Source organism: Atractosteus spatula, chromosome 17 (genome assembly GCF_055471065.1).
Source record: "Atractosteus spatula isolate fAtrSpa1 chromosome 17, fAtrSpa1.hap1, whole genome shotgun sequence".
Lineage (NCBI taxonomy): Eukaryota > Metazoa > Chordata > Actinopteri > Semionotiformes > Lepisosteidae > Atractosteus > Atractosteus spatula.
In genome coordinates, this window is record NC_142722.1 from 5697491 (window position 1) to 5720804 (window position 23314).

At 40.9% G+C, this 23314-nt stretch overlaps 2 protein-coding genes across 2 annotated transcripts; both read right to left on the minus strand.

The window, feature by feature from the left end:
- Nucleotides 1-293: 293 nt before the first annotated feature.
- Nucleotides 294-2196, minus strand: LOC148818921 (sphingosine 1-phosphate receptor 3-like). The gene is made up of 2 exons (XM_088936171.1): nucleotides 1331-2196; nucleotides 294-360 (listed from the first exon to the last, which is right to left on the minus strand). The coding sequence occupies exons 1-2, from the start codon at nucleotides 2194-2196 to the stop codon at nucleotides 294-296; spliced, it is 933 nt and encodes a 310-aa protein (XP_088792297.1).
- A 6898-nt stretch (nucleotides 2197-9094) lies between these two features.
- On the minus strand, nucleotides 9095-10824 carry LOC148818922 (uncharacterized). The gene is made up of 2 exons (XM_088935297.1): nucleotides 9959-10824; nucleotides 9095-9164 (listed from the first exon to the last, which is right to left on the minus strand). Exons 1-2 carry the CDS (start codon nucleotides 10822-10824, stop codon nucleotides 9095-9097), a joined length of 936 nt encoding a protein of 311 aa, XP_088791423.1.
- Nucleotides 10825-23314: the final 12490 nt, after the last annotated feature.

Sequence of the window (23314 nt, forward strand, 5' to 3'; positions counted from 1 at the left end):
CACTGGTATGAACATTTTTATGATTTAGCCATTCAGTAAAAACAGTAAGAACAGAAATAAAAACATACTCCAGCTCCAGCTGATTAATGACATAGTTCTTCACTTTCTAACTTAACTTTTAAAATATCCGTTTGAAAAGGGAAATCAAAATTACATTTTCTGTGTTTTGTAGTCGGCAACTCTAACGGAAATGAGATATCTTAAATGTTATAGCCGATGCAAACTGAATGAATTAAAATTTAAACTTCATGCAGTGGATGTTTTCTCCTGAGGTGTGTTAAATCCTGATATTTTCAGCTCCCCTTCGTTATACTCGGTATTTCTTCGTGTTTTAAGCTTGTTTTGAACTCTGGGCCGATCCTGGAAAATACACACAGAAAAAGCGTTTTAGATCTTTATGTGACTATTTAAACTTCAGCTTATATCTTTATTATTTGGTGTCGGGTTTGAGAATGAGCAATTAATTCAACGGCAGTTTGCAAGCGGGAATTAATCGTTCCGCTTCCGTAAGACTATCTTTCAGAAATGCGACGATCGGGCACACTCCGAAATTCTGTATCTACTAGTTTTTTTTCTCAAGTGATGATAAAGAGGTTGTGTTTGGAATCAATTTTATTTTTAACTATTAGATTATATCCTCTCGCTTTCTAAGAACCTCTCCTTCTGTACTGGGAACGTTTATTTTTGTGTTGAAGAGCTTGCTCATCTCTTTTGAATTGACAATTTTCCTTGTAATTTAACATATAGCCCTAATTGAAATGCAGTAAAATGTTCATTCTCTTCATTAGGGGGATTGAGGGAGAGTCCCTTCAGTTAAGGATGATATTCCCAGCAGAAAATCTTCATTTTAAGAATATGAAGATGCAAAAATAAAGAATAAAAATAAGCGAGTAAATACATTTTGTATATTTCAAAAATATATATTATGCGACGGTTTATTGCTCTTATTTAACAAAAATGTCGATTCAGCAAATGATCGCACCGCGCCTCTAGAAACCGGGCCTACTGTACGTCAGGGTGCCCTGAAGTTCTGTAACCAGGTATCATGTCAGTCCTTAAACTCGCTTATAGTGTCCTTTAGGAGACCTAAAACAGTAAAAGCGGTTTGTTAGTCAAACTAAGGGACCCAGTAAGCAGTTCACAGCTCACCTGGAAACACAATAGAGCGGGGTTACAGGGAGCAGAGCGGGGCGCGAAAGGAAAGCGATTTTAATACAGTAGAGAGAAGAGCTCATAATCTTTGTTGTTTGAACAACCGGTCCTGTTATTAACTGCATGCACAACAATCAAATAGCTGACTGATATATTTTCTCTTGATTATACTGCCTACCTTTTTCTCAGTAGAGGACAGACTCTTCCCCACACCGTCTTCAGCACAGCCTCCCTGAGAGCGGGGCTCCCCCAGATGTACAGTCCGGGGGTACTAGTTGCAGTGAATCTTATCATCATGCTCAGAGGGTCGCTGGCGTTGTTGTTAAACATGTATCGTGACCTGGTCACTTGAACCATGATAATATAGTAAAAGCGAGGAGTCCAGAGCGCCAGGAAGCAGACTACCACCACGATGATGAGTCTCAGGGACTCTTTCTTGCTGTCTCTCTCTGGACCCGGCGGCTCGCGAGCAATCTGGTATTTAGCGATGAGATACAGTTTCACATTCAACAGCACTTTTGCGATTATCATCACTTGGAAAATCAGAATTGCATAAGCGTTCATTTTTGCTGCCATTTCGATAGTAATAAGATTTTGAACCATTAAGATAAAGTAAGTGTAAAACCAACAGAAAATGCAAACTTCCATAACTACAGTCCTGGTTACGTACCGATTGTAAGAATAAGGATAAACTACAGCAAGGAACCGGTCCACCTGTGCAGATATGATGGTCAGAATATTGACTCCCAGTAGCGATGGGAGTATAAAATAGGTGCCATTCTTGGACGGATAGCCCTCCTGCACATCAAACAGTCCGATGTAGTAACCACCTAACCCGGTCAGTGTGTCGCTTATGCTGGTGTTCAGCATGAAAATAAAGCGATTTTGTGTTCTTAGTGACTTTTTGCAAAGAATACCCAACACAACCGAGCCAGCCACGAGAAAAGAACTGGTAGCAATTAGTAGATTGGTTATAAAAATGAAATAATCTGCAGCGTCACTGAAGTTCACCGCTAACGGCACAGTGAGGTTCAGAGAAATCATTGTGCTGTAAAATGAGTATCTGGCGATGTTGCCTTTGTTTTAATATGTGAGCACATCAGCGGAGATGTCTCGTGTTTACAAGATCACAGCCCGACTGGGGCTTCGGGTCTCCTGTGGATAATTAACTTGCCCTTTTAGAATCATTCAGCAGATCGTATTTTTTAGGGAAAGATAACAGGATTTCCAGACAGAATATATTTTACTTTTACATACGTTTCAACGTACAGCTTTTAATTGATTTACAGGTGAGCACAGGCTTCTTAGTCGACAGTCGACGAAAAATCAGTAAATGTCCAGTCTCGTTATTAAATAAAAAAAATGTTTAGAGTTTTTCAAGCAATGGTATCCGCTTACAGCCCTCACATATCGCACAACAAAAGGAAAATTCGATAGACGAACCGAAGGGACAACAAGATTAGCATCAAATGTCACATTCTCGGATTTCATAGAGAGACTTTTAGACCCGAGCTTCAAAATCACATAGTCTGTTGAGGCCGGTAGAATAAGTTCAACCCTTCATCAACATTCTTGTAGTAAGTCGTGAAAGCAATTTTAAAGTAGATAGAAGAGTGTTATTTTTATGCGAGCACGATAAACTGATCAATTTCACAAGAAGCACGGAAGTAAACGATTTCAAAAGTGCTTTCGGAGACGGTCGAGTAAAACGTTAATCTAGTATAATCCAGATGGTAAACATATTATTTCGCCTAGGAGTAGTTCAAGTAGGAAACTGCCTCAGCACGCGTAGGCTGCAAAGGGACGTTGTTTCTTTTCTTCTCTTCTCAGCAATGGAATAAGCCTGTACTGGTTCCTTTGCATATTATTTCAGAGTCAGGTATGCACTGCAGGAATCCTTTGTCGTGTTCGTGAAATAGTTGAAAAGCCCTCTTTGAGTGTTTCTCATACAGCGGATGTTACTTCATTTTGTTTCACACGACAAAAGTGTTAATAATTCAGTTAGTTGAGCAGTCGATCGCACTACCATGTCTGAACACTAGATGGAATGCAAGTCTTAACAATGTGCTGTGAATTTTTCCAGCTGGAATAGATCGCTCTTATCTGCCTAAATCAAATGTATTGATTGAATTTTACCGTAACGTCTCCTCTGTAACATTCGCTTTTTTAAGAACCTTAACAGTAATGTAATATAGTCGCGAAGCCTAAAACCTTAGAACTATGAAAATGTGATCTAATACTACCTTTAATAATGGAACAAGTAATAGGTTTATTCCATGCTGAAAAAAAGAAGAAAGAAAACACAACGTTGTGTTTTCTTTCTTCTTTTTTTCAGCATGGAATAAACCTATTACTTGTTCCTTTGCAGCCTACGCATGCTGACGCAGCTCCCCATCTGAACTACTACCTTTAATAATTGCGACTTGGTCAACATCCAAGTTTCTTTTGTCGATATCATACAGAAACATCATGCTTGAGTTCTGTCACAGGAAAAAAATAAGAAATGAGATATGGTGACCAAAGTTCGTGGGTATTCTCATTAGAAACCTAATTTATTCCTGAGTCAGTGGGTTTCTTGAAATACTTGACGAATATTTTTTAAGATAATAGTGTAAATGTTGAGATTTATCATTTATACCACACTATAAGAAACATCATTTATATCAATGTAATGTTATTTGTTGATTCTTCAATATGTTTCTATATAATATAACCACTGTGAAGAACATAATAAAGAACAGCAACATTTGTGTGTAGTTGATAGATTTCTCGAAGACGCCATGTAATCTCTAGAATGAATGATTTTATTAATCCTGCTTTGTAAATCCCCGCGCCGGGTCACCCAGTGAAACACGCAGAGCGGACAGTGTGAGCTGTGATGTGAGGGTGAAGCTGTCTGCTGTCGCTAAGCTCAAGATCTGAGGCCACACGTGTCCTAAATACATAGTAATAACATGAATGAAGACTTTTTCCAAAGACGCTTACTTCAAAAAAATGTTTATCTAAAATAAATAAATCCTTACACCTGTGTAGCGCTTTTCTCCCACTGCATTACCTTTGCCTACTGCCCTGTCTTTCTCACACCTGAAGAAGGCTGCACGGACGAAACGTTGTGTTCCCTTTCTTCTCTTTTCAGCATGTTTACTTGTTTAAATGATTATTATTGCCTGGATCGACAAAATACCATATGCGTTTATTTTTATTTTTCCACTTCGACTGTAATTAGGTTCTGATTCGTCAACGTGAAGTAGGTGTAAAACCAATAGAACACGCAAACGTCAATAACTACAGTCCTGGTTACATAACGGTTGTAAAAATAAGGATAAACTACTGCAAAAAATCGGTCCAGCTGTGCAGACAAGATTGTCAGAATATTGACTCCCAGTAGCGAAGGCACTATGTAATAGGTGCCGTTCCTGGACGGATAGCCCTCCTGCACATCAAACAGTCCGATGTAGTAACCGCCTATTCCGGACAGGGTGTCAGATATGCTGGTGTTCAGCATGAAAATAAACCTGTTTTGACCTCTAAGTGACTTTGTATAAAGAATAACTAACACAACCGAGCCAGCCGCTAGAACAGAACTGGTAGAAATTAGTAGATTGGTTACTATAATGAAATAATCTTCAGTTTTATCAAAGCCAACAGCTAACGGCACAGTGAGGTTCAGAGAAATCATCGCGTGGTAAAATGAGTATGTGCCTTTGAGTTTTAATAGCTGAACAGAGCGCCAGGGATGTCTGGTGTTAAATTGGTTACAGCACGTCTGGGGCTTCTGGCCTCCTGGGAATAAATACCTTAATAAATAAATTCATGAACTCAGAATCTTAAGAAGTTTGCATTTGCCTGGTGCCGTTCATTCAAAGTAAACTAAATAACGTAAAATTGGCAATACGTCAAAGCTTTGTCCTGTTAAATACGTGTACTGGTAAATAGTCCGTGTACAGCACACCGCAGGTAAACGAATATTCATCAGTCGAAATGAGGCGACGAAATAAAAGCTTTGTTGTAAGTTCTTACCTAGAATACAAACAGTGCAAATCTATAGTAGTCTAATTACATTTTTTTACAAAAAAATATTATGAGTTTTAAAACGGTAAAAAAAAGTTACATTTCCCTAACACATGACTATTTTATTTCCCCTGGCAACATCTCTTCGCTTTGATAGGCTGAAACACGTAACGTCACCATTACACGATTATCACGAGGATGCGTGCTTTAGAGAAGGGCGCAGTAAGTGCGCGCTGGGGGGCGCTGGGGGGCACCCTTGTGAAACACAGATTTAGAAATCGAGCTCTGCAGGCTTGAGCGTGAACGCGCATATGAAGGGCGCGAGACCGCAAGTGCGCGCATTGGGACACATCGAGCGCTTGCGGAAACATTATGACCCGACGCCGTTCACTATATAGTGCACAGATTTCGTTTTCACCAAAAAAAAAACAGCAGCAGGACCAACCCATAGCAAGCTCACCCTGCGGTCTGTCCTAATGCCCCAGTATAGTGACGGGGACGCTATGCTGTAAATAGGCGCCGTCCTTCGGATGAGACGTAAAACCGAGGTCCTGACTCTCTGTGGTCATTAAAAATCCCAGGGCGCTTCTCGGAAAGAGTAGGAGTGTAACCCCGGCGTCCTGGCCAAAATTCCCATTGGTCCTTACCAATCATGGCCTCCTAATAATCCCCTTCTGTGAACTGGCTTCATCACTCTGCTCTCCTCCCCGCTGAGAGCTGGTGTGTGGGGAGCGTTCTGGCGTACTATGGCTGCCGTTGCATCATCCAGGTGGGGCTGCACACTGGTGCTGGTGGAGGGGATCCCCATTATCTGTAAAGCGCTTTGAGTGGAGTGTCCAGAATAGCGCTATATAAGTGTAAGCAATTATTATTATTATTATTATTATTATTATTATTATTATTATTTTATTTTGAAATAGCTGAGGAAGATACACCGGTCACAGAAACAGCCACCACACATTCTCGCCAGTTGAGGTCCTGAAACAAGCACTCTGTCAGTGGAGGTGCGTCAGACCAGACCTAAAAAGAATAGACAAAATAGAGTCCTGTAGGATGGCACAGAAGACGAAGATAAACCATGCTTTCGATTCGGATGAGTGCCACTTTTCTGTAGCTGTGTGCCACAACTGCAGCAAGAGAGGTCACATTGACACTAGATAGGACTCAGTAAAACTGCTGTCAATGGCTGGAGCTCACAAGGGAATAAGGAGCTTACACGATATAGACAGGGACAGTCCAGGATGCCAGTCTTGGGTATGGAACAGCTTTTTAATTTTTTTAAATGAAATGACAAGAAAAAACAGCACAAATATACATACAAATAGAGGGAAAAAGACATCCACTGACACAGAAAAAAGTTCTCAAATATTAATATTTAAAAACCTTTAGAAGGCTTATAAGTAAGGCCAAGGTAAAAAAATAAATAAAGCATGAAAGATTCTTCCATTTTTATCACATAAGCACGTAAGCTGTTTGTTTTTTCTTCCCTCCCAGACGGTTAACCCGGTGAAACATGATTTCTTGCACTGTCTCTGCTGGTAGCTTTAACTGTGTCATCATGAAGTCCTTAATAGTTTTTTCAGGGTCATCAGGTGTCTTTTTAGGTAGTCCTGAAAAAATTAAATTGTCGCGCATACTGCGTGACTGTATGTTCAGAATAGTTTCTCTCATTTCTTTATGAGAGATTTTCCAAAAGCCAAAAGTGATTTTGGCTAGAATTAGAGACACCCCCTCTCAGCTAGAAGTGGTCAGTGGTGTACAGTATATGCGGCCTTATCGGAGGCGTAATACAGTACATACTATAAATAGGTAGTTTACAGATTAAAACTGCTTGTTAATTAAAGGTTTAATCTTGTTAATTAAAGGTGTGTTTGTGATCTGCTTGGTGATTTAATACATTTTTCTATTTTATAATGCTGATATTTGCATACATATATTTTGTAAAATCATTAACTGATGAGAAAAGCTAATGGCCAAGCAGTTGCTCGAGCTGAAACACCATATGTGAACACTAAATGGCACCGTCAACAAATGTGTTCTGAATTTTCCCTGCGGGAACAGGTAACTCTTATCTGGGTTAGACAAATGTATTAGGTGAATTATACAGTAACAGCAACGTTTCGTCCGTAACTTTCGATATTTTTTTAGGACACTTGGGAGGCATGTCCTGGAGCTGTGAAACCTAAATTCGTGTTCAACAACTTTCTTTTCCATGATAATACAAAAATATCATGGTAGTGGTATTTCATTGAAAAAAGAAACAATAAGAAATTAGATATAGTGACCTAATTTTGTGAATATTTTCAATTTTAGGTTATAAACCTCATTGATTCCTGAGATAGTGAGCTTCTTGATTATAGCATAAACATTGAAATAAAACGTTTAGTACACTATAAGAAACAAGCTTTATCAGCTCCGTGAAGTTCCCCCCCACAGACAGCACAAACGATAAAGCCCACCTCATTCGTTAGTGCTACATGTGTGCCGGTTTGTGCTGTTGAAAGTAACTTCCCAGCTACTTTTGTTCCCGAGATATAGCGGCTTTTTTCGGGTGATCACGTGACCATGCACGGTGACTTTGACCTCTAGTGACCCCGTCTGCCGACATCAAGAGCTGTGTTACTAGTACGAGAGTATCAATTCTGCAATTGTGTTTCTCTCTTTGCCCGGGTGGGGAGCGGCGGTTGACTTTGCTTTGAATATCAGTATCTTCTGTGCGTTTGTGTGAACAGGAAAATCAAAATTGTTACCAATATCATACCCTAATCAGAAGAGTTGTGGATGACTAGCACGTCTTAATATTTCGTAGCACTAACCATAGAGTCATGGCGTGCCATAGAGTCTCTCCAACAAACAAATTGTTCTAATTAATCCTGCATTTTAAATCCCCACCCCGGCGCACCCAGTGAAACACGCAGAGCGGTCAGAGAGTGAGCTGTGGTGTGAGGGTGAAGCGCTGTGGAGAGACAGGGGGCCCAGCCTCCGCTCCCTGGACTCGGTCGTCTGCTGTCGCTGTGGTCAAGTACTCAGCCTACACGTGACCTAAATACACAGGAATAACATGACTGAAGACTTTTTTGCAAAGATGTTTACTTTAAAAAAGATGGAACTGTTCATGTATACGTTTTCACCAAAACGTGATATCAAAACGCAGTGGTTAGATGAAACTTGAAGAAATATAGTAATTCAGAGACACACCTTTGACATACAGGTATTTGCATTTATATCCAGCTTTCTTTTCTACAAGAAAACCCAGGAGATGGAAGAGACTTCTCATTACAGAAATCTGTTCTTTGCATTCCTATTGTTGATAACTGGATGTGAAGCAATACATGTAAAACCACTTTCTATACTGGATATTGTGTTACATAGATCAGACTGTAAATATACCATTGCATCGTAGTTCTTCTTTTTACCTCTGAAATGTCGTGCGGTTTTAGCATTGCTTGCAAGAGCACTGATATTGTGAAAGGATTAAATCTCAACAAAGCCTGGACAGAAAATAATAAATGAATAAAACTGAACAACGAGAGACAGCAAAGGTAAAAATAGTGTTATTCAAAAGAAAACTACTGTACAGTATATTGTACTTTCTAAATGTTAAGTGTAGCTATTCCCGTTAAAGAGCCTTTGTTTCACTGGTATACTTTTTTTCTGATTTCGCTTTTCAGTAGACACTGTAAGCACAGAAATAAAATCCGACTCCAGAAATCCATCTTATAAATGATACAATCGTTTCTTTGCTTTCCACGTTTACGTTTTATAACATCAGTTTGAAAATAGAAATAACAAAAACAGCAAACGTAATAGTCGCCAACGCTAACCACAATGGCATGTCTGAAATATAGCCGTGAGAATTTGAATAAATGGAAATAAGGATATTATATTTCATTGAATGGATGTTTTCTCCTTGTTCTAAGTCCTGATATTTTCAGTTTCCTTTGGTTATAGTCGGTATTTCTTCAATATGTTTACGGCTTGTTTTGGACTCTGGACCAATCCTGGAAAATACACACAGAGAAAGAGTTTTAGATCTTTCATGTAACCATTTAAGCTTCACTTTATATCCTAATTATTTCGTGTCGAGTTTAATGATGGGCATTTCTTAATTTAGCAGTGTTGCCAGCCAGAATTAACCATTCCTCTTCCGCAAGATTCTTTCAGAAGGTGACGATCAGACGCACTCTGACCTGAAACTGCTGTTTCTTTCTCAAGTGATGATAAAGGAAGATTGGTTTGGAAACTATTTCTGCTGTTAGATTCTATCACCTTGCTCTCCAAGAACACAGCTGACCTCCCCTTCTCTGCTGGTTTAATTCAACTGACCTTAAATGTGTGAAATGTTTTCATTTCATAAACGCGTTGATCACCTTGCTCATTTCTTATGAATTGTGCAGTTTTTTTTCTAATTTGATATCCCATCCTATTTAGAAAGTAAACGGTGAGTGTTCATGCCCTTGACGGAGAGAAAGTGCCTTCAATTAATAAGATAATCAAAGCAGAACGTACACATTTTAAGAAGAGGGACACGCAAAAATAACCGAGTCGGTTAATTTTTTACAATGTGTTACATAAAAATATATTGTGCGAAGGTATGTAGCTGAAATTTAATAAAGGAAAGGATTGTGAGTTGCACCGCGCCTCTAGAGACCGGTCCTATCTCAGGGTGTCCTGGAGTTCTGTAATTCTGTAAGAGACATTAGACTATTTAATGTATAATATACTATAATACTAGGGAGAAGAGTACAACATTCAAATCACTTCCTAAATTGTTGTCTCTTAATCCAGTTCCTACCTTTTTCTCAGTGGAGGACAGACTCTCCCCCACACCGTCTTCAGCACAGCCTCCCTGAGAGCGGGGCTCCCCCAGATGTACAGTCCGGGGGTACAGGTTGCAGTGAATCTTACCATCATGGCCAGAGGGTCGCTGGCGTTGTTCCTGAACATGTATCTAGATCTGGTCAACTGAACAACGATAATGTAGTAAAAGTAAGGAGTCCAGAGCGCCAGGAAGCAGACTACCACCACGATGATGAGTTTCAGGGACTCTTTCTTGCTGTCTCTCTCTGGACCCGGCGGCTCGCGAGTAATCTGGTATTTAGCGATGAGATACAGTTTCACATTTAACAGTACTTTTGCGATTATCATCACTTGGAAAATCAGAATTGCATAAGCGTTCATTTTTGCAGCCATTTCGATAGTAATGACGTTTTGAACCATTAAGATGAAGTAAGTGTAAAACCAACAGAAAAAGCAAACTACTATAACTACAGTCCTGGTTATATAACGACTGTAAGTATAAGGATAAGCTACTGCAACGAATCGGTCCACCTGCGCAAACACAATCGTCCAAACATTGACACCCCGTAGCGAAGGGAGTATAAAATAGGTGCCGTTCCTGGACGGGTAGCTATCCTGCACATCAAACAGTCCGATGTAGTAACCGCCTAACCCGGTCAGTGTGTCACTTATGCTGGTGTTCAGCATAAACATAAAGCGATTTTCTGATCTTAGTGACTTTTTACCAAGAATACCCAACACCACCGAGCCAGCCACGAGAACAGAACTGGTGGCAATTAGTAGATTGGATAGAATAATGAAATAATCTGCAGCTTCATTAAACTCCACCGCTAACGGCACAGTGAGGTTTAGAGAAACCATCGTGTGGCGAAATGAGGATCAGGCGATGCTGCCTTTGTGTTTTATAGCTGAACAGAACGCAGGAGATGTCTGTAATGACCTTGGTCACAGCACTTCTGAGGCATGGGTCTCCCGAGAAAAAGTCTAAATGCTTAAATGTGGATTCTCAACAGAATCACTATTTACAGGGATTTATTACAGTTCAGTTATGATTGAACAGATGGCTGCAAGCACAGTGAGCTGAAGTCAGCGCCCTGCTGTAATGAGAAGAAACAGGTTATTTTTATCCGCGTACAGCTGACAGCCCATTAACCGCCATGACAGGGTTAATTTTTTGTTTACACGACTTTAAATGCAGGTCGTGGTCATCCTTTAAAACACGTGTCTCGTTTTTAAAAAATAATAATAATTTTATTTTTAGTGTTTTTCAAGCAATGAAAAACGTCCCACGATGCTAACAGATATAGCAGCACAACAGACGTAATAAGCTAAGGTAAAGACGAAGGGGAAATCCAGATTTACTGTAAATGGCCCATTTTAAAATAGAGAGCTGTTTACCCCGCAGAGTCTCCTGCAGAGGCGGATAAAATGAATTCAGCCCTTAACCTTAGATTTGATCCACTTGTGTAGTATTTTTTCAAAGCGATTCTGAAGTTGTTAATTCAGTGTTTTTTTACAACGGCAGTATAACCTTGAAGACCACTCTTAATTTCACAGGGAGCACAGGAGCAGCACAATTCCAAAGAAACCATCTCTTTAAGTGATTTAGATGATAGTCGAGTAAGTCGTTGCTCTAGTATAATCCTGATGGAAAAGGTATCCTTACTTCAGCGTCAGACACGACGAGCAGGAGTCCTTTCTCGTGCTCGGGAAAGAAGTGTTGTGTTCTAATGCCTCTTGGGGTGTTCCTCCTGCAGCGCCAGTTACCTTCCAATGACAGAAGAGGTGATGAACGATACAGTGAGCTGAGCAGGCAATCGAGCTGCACTGCCGGGTCTGAACACTAGATGGTCCATAAGACTTGACAATGTGTTCTGAAGTTTCCCTGCAGGATCAGATGCTAAAACCTGGATAAGATTTTAACATATCGGGTTGGAAAGCAAGTCTATGAGCTGAATTGTACCTTAACGTCTCATCTGTACCTGTAGTTTTTTAAAACTCTTTCAAGCCCAAATTATTTCCCACACTTCAGACAATGATTTCCTTTAATTAACATTTTTAAAATACCACAAAAATCACATGAAACACCCAAATGATGCAATTTGGCTGCAATGGTCGACGTTTATATTTTTCAGACCAATGCATTTCTGCATTCCAGTTGGCAGTTTGGTTACGAAATAACCATTCAACGCCTTTTCACTATACCTTGTTTAGAGACTAAAATGGATTAGAATGTTAAAAACATTTCAACGATCGAAATTATGTCATTTCAACTCATTTTTAAGAAACGCAAAAAGTTCATTTTCAACAGTGTTTTAATTTGCACAGTCAGTTTTTTACATGCTTCTGTCTTTCTAGAGAGTGTGGAACTCAACAAAAAGCACTTCAAAAAGCTGAGGCGCAGGGAGGGCGATGATGACACCGTGTCCAGACTAGCTCCGCTTCACATGCACACATCTTAAACTGGTCTTGAGGAAGCTTGTGTCGCCTGGCATTGTCTCCATTGGAAGACCGTCCCTTTCTGCTCTCTGACCCTTTTCCTGCTTGCTTCGAAGCGCGGGCCACTTCTGCCTTGAACCCTAGCAAGGTCAAGGTTTTTAATCTATGCTCCTCATTTTGACACTCATACAGCAGCCATGCATTGACACCTCACATATCAACCAACTGGAAGAACATCTGCATGTAGTATCTGTGTGACTTAAAGTCAATCCTGCACAGTCCAGCAATCATCCCTCGTACTTTGATTGTATAATCTTTCCTGAAAGCATCGTAGCGCTAAGAACATCGAAACCTCAATTTAAGATCGATCATTAATTTACGAGTGTTTCCAGAAATCCATCGTAACTAAAGTAGCACGTTAAATCCTTCGTAATCTACGTGCTCCCCGACCCACTCGTTAATCACTAAGTGCTTCTTAAACTGGCTACCTCCTGCGCCAACCTTAGCGCCAGAGATCGCCAGACAGAGCACATTCAATTCACGTCATGGGAATTCTCTGGAAATATAGAATACTAAGATTTTATATTAAGGATTTTGATATTTTGTTGTACTATGTAAGAGGAAAATTTAAACAAAGAACATTTATTTATACAGTAATTAATTTATTAGTCATCTTGGGTAAATTTCATATTCATAAGTCAAATGTTTTAATAATACTCACCACTGAGTATTATTAAAACATCTGATCACACTGATACAGTGTATCACCACTGATTCCAAGTGATTTCTGCTTGTTAGTCTTGCTGGTCACTTTCCAACTTAACCTTCAAAGTCATAGACAATTCCACTTTTCCCAGCACAGAAAAGCACCTTGATGCCCCATTTGTGAGTGTTGCTCTAGTTGAGTTGTATCAGTGCACTTTGAATGGTATTATTGTCTCATCAATTGAGTGGTGTGGAATTGTTTTAAAGTTTTCATTTAAAAGATTTATTACTGGCCAGCTCTTGAATCCCCATCTCGTCCATATTGGTGTCAATTGGCACTCCTGTCTTTTCCATTGAATAGAGACTTGTCTGAGACATGAGCAAACACAGCATCCGAGGAGAAAGACCTCAAATAATTGTAAGGTGTGATAACATCAGGGGCAAATGGAGGACGATGCCCTTTTCAATCGGTATTTTTTCTGTTTACCTCAACCTTTCTCCATGACAGTCTCCTGTGTTTCTAGTGGCTGTAGCACTATGTGAAATCTAAACCACTTCATTATCTGAACTTCCACTACCTGGTTCTGGCTGGAAAGCCTCCTCATTCTCACTATACTCTCTCTCATCAATTTCGACTTGAAGACTGTAAGACTACAAAAACACATTTTTCTGAATACCCAGTTTCTAGTGCTTTGGTGGTAATTGGTGTAAAATGTAATTAATTTATGCTTACATTAATGAATAAGTATAGTGTAGCGTGTACTGCTGGCTTGCCACTGCAGTGACGTCACTGCCCTTCCCTGTAAATAGCAGGGACCTCGGCAGCCGGGCTGAGGGGAGATCTCCATTTAGCTCAACTGGCTGGTTCCCTGTTGAGTGATGCTGGAGGCCCAAACACTTATTTCAATAAAGCACACTTTGCCCCAAATAATAACATCACTTTATTAACCCTTTACAATTTCTTGCATTAGGAATTATCTTTTCGCATACCCCAGTTTGCTCTCCATGAGACACAGACAGGGAGAGAACCTGGGGTCAGAGCGCAGGGTCTGCCATTGTACAGCACCCCTGGAGCAGTTGGGGTTAAGGGCCTTGCTCAGGAGCCAATGGAGTAGGATTCCACTGCCAGCTTCAGGGTTTGAACCGGCAACCTTCCAGCCACAGGCGCAGATCCTGAGCCACAGAGCCACCGCTCTGCCGGAAAATAATACAACACAATGCAGCAGAAACATGACCACTTTCTCCCAGAGATGCCATATGCTATCACTTTTTCACAGGGTGAGCGCCCCCTGCTGTCCCCACTAACACCTCTTCCAGCAGCAACCTTGGTTTTTCCCTGGAGGTCTCCCATCCAGGTACTGACCAGGCTCACACCTGCTTAGCTTTAGTGGGTTGCTGGTTGTGAGTTACAGGGTGATATGTAACTATTATATTGGTTGTCCTTTCACAGAGAAAATAAGAAATTGGATATAGTGTCTAAGATATCGTGACTAGTGACTACTTTTTCAGCATCAGATTATAAACCTCATATGTTCACTCAGTGGCTTTCTTGAAAAACTTGACTAAATATTTTTAAGCTCAGTATTACTTGCATTGTTAAGCGCTTTGGGGCAACCTTGTTGTGAAAGGTGCTATATAAAAATAAATTGAATTGAATTGAGTATGGGTATATACCTTGAAATTATAATTTATTGTACACTACAATAATTACATTATTTATTATTTAAAGTTATTTGTTGATAATATAACCACTAAGAAGAACTTAATCAAATCAAAAACATCTGTGTATAATTGATACTTTTCTCTTAGATGCCACATAGACTCTACAAATACATACAATACAACAAACTGTTGTTATTAAGCAGTTGTGAAGCGCTGTGGAGAGACAGGGGGCCCAGCCTCCGCTCCCTGGACTCGGTCGTCTGCTATCTCTGTGGTCACGTTCTCAGCCAATACATGACCTAGATACACAGGAATAACATGACTGAAAACTGTTTTCAAGGAAGTTTATTTTACAACAGTTATTGAACTGTTAAAGTACAGAAGTATAAGATATATGTGCAATATTAAATCAATAACAGTGATGACAAAATGCAGTGATTAGATGAAACCCGAAGCAATGAATTGTAGTTGCTTTTAGTGACACACCTTCGACATGTTTACATTTGTATCCAGCTTTCATTTCTACAAAGAAACACCTGCGATAGATTTCTGAAGTCAGAAGTCACCTCTGTTCTTTGCAGTCTTCCATCTGATAACTGTATGTGTAGTGACACATGACAAAAAAAGATTATATATTCATTTATACAGATCAGGATGTACAAATATTTTCGCGTCCTATTTCTTGTTTTTGCCTCTTTACAATCATGCGGTTATAATATAGCTTGCAGGACTGGCTCACGAAAAGCGAAGGCACTGATATGAAATCGCTTGATGAAATCGCAGCAGATTCTCAAAAGAAAGTTATCCGAGGAAGTGCACAACAAGAGGCAGATTTCACAGAATGCGAAAGCTTTAATACTGTGAAATGACGAAAACGTAGTAAGTGCTCGACAGAAAATAATCCGTTGAATTGAAAAACGAGAGTCAGCAAGGGAACGAATAAGGTGGAATTCAGAAGATCTCTTTATGGTCTGAGTTTTTTGTACGTATCGCTGTTCGTGTTATTTAAAGGGCGGCGCCCGAGCTGTTAATGGTGATGCTCTGGGAAGAGGGAAGGTGAGACCTTCTGCTCACGGAGTGCGTGAAAACGCACATTCAGTGGTCTGATTACAACAACACCGGCTGCTTTGGTTCGCCGGTATAGACATTTCCCTTTTCAGTAGACACTGCAAGAACAGCAGTAAAGCCCTCTCACAAAAGCCATCTGATCAATCACATGATTGTTTCGTTACTTCCTAAGTTGACTTCTTAAAACATCCTTTTGAAAAGAAAAAACGTTCTATATTACGCAGTCGAAAATTCTAACTACAGTAAAAATAAAAAATACAGTCGAGACAAACCAAGGTTAATTACAAATAAGCATCTTTAAACTTTATGCAGTGCATGTTTACTCCTGGCATGAGTTAGATCCCGATATTTTCAGTTCCCCTTCGTTATTGTCGATATTTCTTCAATACGTTTGCGGCTTGTTTTAGACTCTACAGCGATCCTGGAAAAAAGAAAAAGGGAAAAGGGTTTTTTCTTTTTAATGTAACAATTTCAGCTTCATCTTATGTCTTAATTATTCTACGTTGGGATTGCGAATGATCAATTATTTCAAAAGCAGTTTGCTAGCCGGATTTAAAGATTCCTGTTCTTTCAAAAGGTGACGATCACACACACCCTGACCTTCTGAAACTACTGTTTCTTTCTCAAGTGATGATGAAGGAAGGTTTGTCTGGAAACAATAATTTTGCTGTCTGATTATATCATCTCGCTTTCTAAGAACACAGCTGGCCTTCCCAACTCGGTTGGATAGATCAAATTCTTAATGTGGCTTACTGTCTCTAATGCTAAATTAATGTTTGAAACGTGTAGTTTGCTAAACTTCTTGAATAGTTTGCTGCTCACCTTCGAATTTAGTGATTTCATTGTATTTTGATGCATCGCCCTGATTAAAAATGAAATGCAGTGTGTCTACTCTTGATTAAGGGACAGTCACGGTCGAAAATACACGTTAACAATATGTACATGAAAAAATAGAGAATAAAGGTAATTGAGTCATACATTTTTAAGATGTTTTTTTTCATAAACCACATTTTGCGAAGGTATTTCCTTTCTGTAATTAAAAAAAATGTTCCTGTAATTTAACACAAATGACAATTCAGAACCGGGCTTAAGTCTAGGTGTCCTGGAGTTCTATAATCGGGTATCATGTCAGTCCTTAAATTCACATACAGTTTCCGTTAAGCGACCTAAACACACAATAAAAGCAAGTTATTATTCCAACTAAGTGATACAGTAAGCAGTTCACAACTCCCCTGGAAGCACAATAGAGCGAGGTTACAGTAAGCAGAGAAGAGCTCTCATTTCTTAGTTTTTGTACGGACAACTGATCCCGTCATTAAGTGTACGCACAACATTTAAATTGCTAATTGTTAAAGTTCCTACCTTCTCCTCAGTGCTGGACAGACTCTCCCCCACACCGTCTTCAGCACAGACTCCTTGAGAGCGGGGCTCCCCCAGATGTACAGACCGGGGGTGGTGGTTGCAGTGAACCTTACCAGCAGGCCAAGCGGATCATTGGCGTTGTTCTTGAACATGTATTCAGACCCGGTCATCTGAACCACGACAATGTAGTACAGCTGGGGACACCAGAGCGCCAGGAAGCAGACTACCACCACGATGATGAGTCTCAAGGACTCTTTCTTGCTGTCTCTCTCTGGACCCGGCGGCTCGCGAGAAAGTTGGTATTTAGCGACGAGGTAGAGTTTTATGGTAAGAGCCACTTTTGTGGATAATATCACCTGCATAGTTATAGTTGCATATGCGGAATTACTTGCAGCCTGTTCAGTTGTAATAAAGTTTTCAACTGTTACGAAGAAGTAAGTATAAGCCCAACAGAAAACGCAAACTCCTATAACTACAGTCCTGGACACATACCGATTGTAAGTATAAGGATAAACTACAGCAAGGAATCGGTCCACCTGTGCAAACACGATGGTCCAAATATTGACACCCCGTAGCGAAGGCACTATGTAATAGGTGCCGTTCCTTGGCGGATATCTCTCGCTCACATCAAACAGACCGGTGTAGTAACCACCTAACCCAGTCAGTGTGTCACTTATGCTGGTGTTCAGCATGAAAATAAAGCGATTTTGTGCTCGTAGTGACTTTTTATTAAGAATACCCAACACAACCGAGCCCGCCACTAGAACAGAACTCGTAGAAACTAGTAGATTGATTAAAAAAATGAAGTAGTCGGCAGCGCTACTGAAGTCCACCGCTAACGGCACAGTGAGGTTCAGCGCAACCATCGCGTCGCAAAATGAGCATCTGGCGATGCTGCTCTAGTGTTTAAGTAGATGAACACGCCGGAGGAGATGCCTCGTGTTCGCACAGTCATAGCACGTCTGGGACTTCGGGTCTCCTGGTGCTAATTAACTTGCGAGCTCGGAACCTTAAGGTTCTTTGCCATAGACGATGACAGGTGGATTCCTAACGGAATATCATTTACTGATTGTGTTTTTTTAATGTTAAATAGATGAGTGGTAGTTTACTGAACACAATACGTTTCGGGGTCTCCTGTGAATAAAAACGATCTTAGTATCATTTAATGGTTCGTGTTTTTCGGGGAAAGCTAAGAGGTAGATTCCTAAAACAATATATTTTACCTGGAAGGTTTTCTTACATTTTTAGTAAATAAATGAACGGATGATTAATTAACAGTCCTGTACTGCAATGGAAAGAAAATCTTTAATACTCGTGGTGGTTATTGACGATGCAGAAAGTGTGCATCTCTGTAAATGGCGTGTCTGTTTTTTAACTCATTATTATGATAATTCAATGTATTCGTATTTTTCCAGCAATGGGGAACGCCCTGCAATGGGCACATACCAGACAACAGAAGCAAAAAGCAAAAGAGAAACAGAAGGGGAAATCAAGATAAACGGTATAAGGCACATTCACGTTTTTTAGTAGAGTGGTGTTTACTCGGGTCGGAAACATCTTGCAGCATCTCCTGCTTAGGCGGATAGAACCAGTTCAGCCCTTAACCGTAGGTCCGCTCCACTCGTGTAGTAAGTCCTTAAAGAAGGTTTGCGGTAGATAAATCAGTGTTTTTTCACCGAGGTCCTGACTCCTGTGGTCATTAAAAATCCCAGGGTGTGTCTCGAAAAGAGTAGGGGTGTAACCCTGGCCAAATTTCCCCCTGGCCTTTACCAGTCATGGCCTCCTTATAATCCCCATCCCCAAGAAGTGTTGTGTTCTAATGCCTCTTGGGGTGTTCCTCCTGCAGCGCCAGTTACCTTCCAATGACAGAAGACGTGATGAACGATGCAGTGAGCTGAGCAGGCAATCGAGCTGCACTGCCGGGTCTGAACACTAGATGGGACCATAAGACTTGAAAATGTGTTCTGATTTTTCCCTTGTGAGGTGAATTAGTCTGCAAGCTGCCGTCTGTAGGTTTATTTTTTTTAAAGAACACTGAGAGGAATGTCTTAAAGTTGTAAATTCTTAAATCTCTAAATGTGATCTCATATTATTTTTCCAAACTGCGAATTAGATCACTTTATTAGGCATATACGATTTTGGCGACATCCACTTTCTCTTTATAACCCAGAAATATCATGATTCTGTTTTTTGACAGAAGGAAATAGGCACAGTGACAACATTTTGCAGATGTTTTCAATTTCAGATTACAAAATTCATTTATTCCTGAGTCAGTAGGTTTCTTGAAAAACAAACTAAGGATAAGGATTTTTTTTTTTATATTGGCCAGCAGCCATATCATCCTGCAGCTCACAACTGACAACCCATATACATAACCCATATATATTATTAGCCATATACAATTCCTTGCATTAGGTATTTGTCTTTTCGCATACCCCAGTCTTGCTCTCCATGAGACACACAGGCACACAGGCAGGTTTAGAGAAGCCTGGGGTCAGAGCGCAGGGTCAGCCATTTATACAGCACCCCTGGAGTAGTTGGGGTTAAGGTCCTTGCTCAGGGGCCCAATAGAGTAGGATTCCTCTGCTGGCTACGAGATTTGAACCAGCAACCTCCCAGCCACAGGTGCAGATCCTTAGCAACATTGCCGCCACTCCACCCACTCAGAGGTGTTAGTGATGCCAGCAGGGTGCGCTCACACTGCGGACTGTGGGGGTCCTAATGCCCCAGCATAGTGACAGGTCCTGACTCTCTTTGGTCATTTAAAAATCCCAGGGTGTTTCTCAAAAAGAGTAGGGGTGTTACCCCTGTGTCCTGGCCAAATTTCTCATTGGCCTTTACCAATCATGGCCTCCTAATAGTCCCCATCTCTGAACTGGCTCCATCACTCTGCTCTCCTCCCCACTGAGAGCTGGTGTGTGGGGAGCGGACTGGCACATCATCCAGGTGGGGCTGCACACTGGTGGTGGTAGAGGGGATCCCCATTACCTGTAAAGTACTTTGAGCGAGGTATCCAGAAAAGCACTGTATGAGTGTAAGGAATTATTATTATTAAGTTCAATGAAAGTAAAAACCTTGAGATTCAGATGTAGTTATGTATTGCTCGGTGTGTCACAGAGCAGAATGACAGGGGCATGCCAGGAGCTAATCTGGATCCCACAGCGAGGGCGGCACAGCCTGGAGTAGCGGCCGGCGCACTGCAAGAGAGACTCCGCTTCACTGAGCCGGGTGCAGGAAGGGAAACCAGGGACAGGGCAGGACAGGGCGCTAGAACTCGGGCCGTCCACCAGGTGGCGCACCAGGTACCAGGCTGATCAGAGCGCGCTCTCTTCAAGGGGGGGCAGTGTCTCCTGTAGACACTCTCGGGGCGCCAGGGGCAAGGGGCTAGGGACGTTGGACCCGTTTAAATCCAAGTCCTGGGCAGAGTCCCAGCACAGGACAGGCAGGTGAAATTGCAGCGCGACGTGGGTGCCAGTGGAGGAGGAGTGGGCGGGCTGACACAGGCTGGAGCGGTGGGGGAGAGCACAGCATGGGACAGGTTCCCCAGGCGGAGTCCAGGCAGGTCAGGAAACGGGCAGGCAGGGAATATAAGCAAGCCGGGAAAGGGAAAATGGTAGAGAGACCTCCGCTAGGAAACCGCTGGCTGGAGCTCCGTTAAGCGCGGCGCAAGGCAAAGACTGATCGGCGCGATGCCGGATTGCTGAGGAGAATTCCAATTGGACTTAATTCACCCGCAGCCTGACTGCAGACTGACTTGAACTCAGGGGCTACGTGTGTACTGTCTCCTCAGCAACCGGTTCAGGGGTGAGTTTCCCGAAAGCATCGTAGCTCTAAGAACATAGTAAAACTCGATCTTCAGATCGATCGTTAATTTACGAGTGTTTCCCAAAATCGATCGTAACTAAAGGAGCACGTTAAATCCTTCGTTATCTACGTGCTCCCCGACCCACTTGCTTCTTAAACTGGCTACCTCTTGCGCCAACCTAAGCGACAGAGATCGCCGGACAGAGCACATTCAATTCACGTCATGACAATTCTCTGCGAGTTTAGAATACTAAGATTTTTTATTAAGGATTTTGATATTTTGTTGTACTATGTAAGAGGAAATTTTGAAAAAAAGAACATTTATTTATACAGAAATGAATTTATTAGTCATCCTGGGTAAATTTCATATTGATAAGTCAAATGGTCCAATAATACTCCCTCCTTTAGTACTTTTGAGGTGGGGTTTAAATTTAATTTAAATTCCATAAAGAACGTGAAAAATGCTAAAGCAAGGAAAATATTGGATATATGTAAAATAGAACTTGGTTACATAAATATTTACCTCATTACCGCTGGCAGTTAATTGTTTTTTTGTTGTTGTTCTGTTTATGTTTCTTTCTTTTACCTGTATTTTCTCCTCTACTTGTATTTGTATGGGAGCGGCGAGGGCACATGCCCAGAGAACCCCAATCCGTGACAATACACTTAATTAAAAATAATAAAAAAATACTAAGTTTTATGCTTGACTAGATGATATGATTTTAATGATGAAATGCAGTAACGCATTATTTAAGTTAAATCATTGGGCCTAATATTTATGTTTAAAGTTCGAATACAGTTTTATGTTCTGTCGAGATTGTTGACGGTAAAGCTCAGACCTGCTTGTTTTAAAATGTGATTATAGGTCCTGTATTTGTTGAGTGACACATGCCAAGCTTAGTAGTTAATTTTTCCTGATGTCGTGTCAATAAGACCAATTAAAATAGAGTTCCAATGCACCCAATAGCTATAAATAACAGCAGTATTATCTCATACAACACTGTGATTCTCAACAACGGCAGCGCGCCAAAAACATTTTGCTTTAAATCAAAGGCGTCGTGCAGGACGCATACACTGTCCACGCAGTCAGTCTTGGTTTTCTTTTACGGCATGTCAGTCATTTATTTATTTTCTCTTTGAAACAATAAGGGTCCCATTTTGTGCCTATCTATACGTTTTCGCTTAAATGGTTGTTAAATGTTGATGTCATGTTGACTTCATATTCCTTTTCACACCTTTATTTCACCCCACTGAAGGACCAAAACCGAAACCATATAAGGAAAGTATTGTAGCGCTCTCGGGTTCGCGTGGGTCTGCGCCCTCACCGCTGCTGCCTCAGGTCGGCCCCCCACCGCTGGGGACTCAAACCCGGGCCTCCGGCATCACTCAACAGGAACCCAGCCAGTTGAGCTAATAGGAAATCTACCGTCAGCATATCGTTTGTGCTGCATGTGTGAGCTGGTAGACACTTGTTTGTCGGATGTGTAATGAACAGTAGTACCCCTTTAAAAACATAGTCCTGATGTCCTGGTTCCTTTTCACGTTGGCGAATGTGCTTTGCATAAAAAAGAGCAACAGTGGTTCAGAAAGTTGCAAATTCAAGTCTTTTTAAAAACGTGGCTCGACAGACAGGTGGAATCTTCACACGTCCCTTGATGCCTATGTTTATTTAAGAAGGAGACAATGCGAAACTGATTACTTCTTCAGATTTTTAAAAAAGGACACCGCTACGAGGTGTTAAGACGGGTTCGTTAAAGCCTCTTTGTGAGAGCATACAATTGTTTGCTAATGTTCGCTTTTTAAATCTACACCCGCAACTCTCCGATTCGGGTATGATATTAGAGGCAAATTGATTTTTTCTGTTCACACAGGAAACTATTAATTGGCAGAGAATTCCCATGACGTGAATTGAATGTGCTCTGTCTGGCGATCTCTGGCGCTAAGGTTGGCGCAGGAGGTAGCCAGTTTAAGAAGCACTTAGTGATTAACGAGTGGGTCGGGGAGCACGTAGATTACAAAGGATTTAACGTGCTAGTTCAGTTAAGATGGTTTTTGGGAAACACTCGTAAATTAACGATAGATCTTAAGATCAAGTTTACGATGTTCTCAGCACTACGATACTTTCGGGAAACTCACCTCAGTATTAGTATATATCTCGACATTATCATTTACAGTACACTACAATAATCAGATGATTTATATTTTATTATTTATATTAATTATTTTTATTTAATTATTTACAAGGTTATTTGTTGATTCATAGCTCCTAAAGCTGTCGTTTAGGAGGAATTTACTGGTCTACAGAGATCTG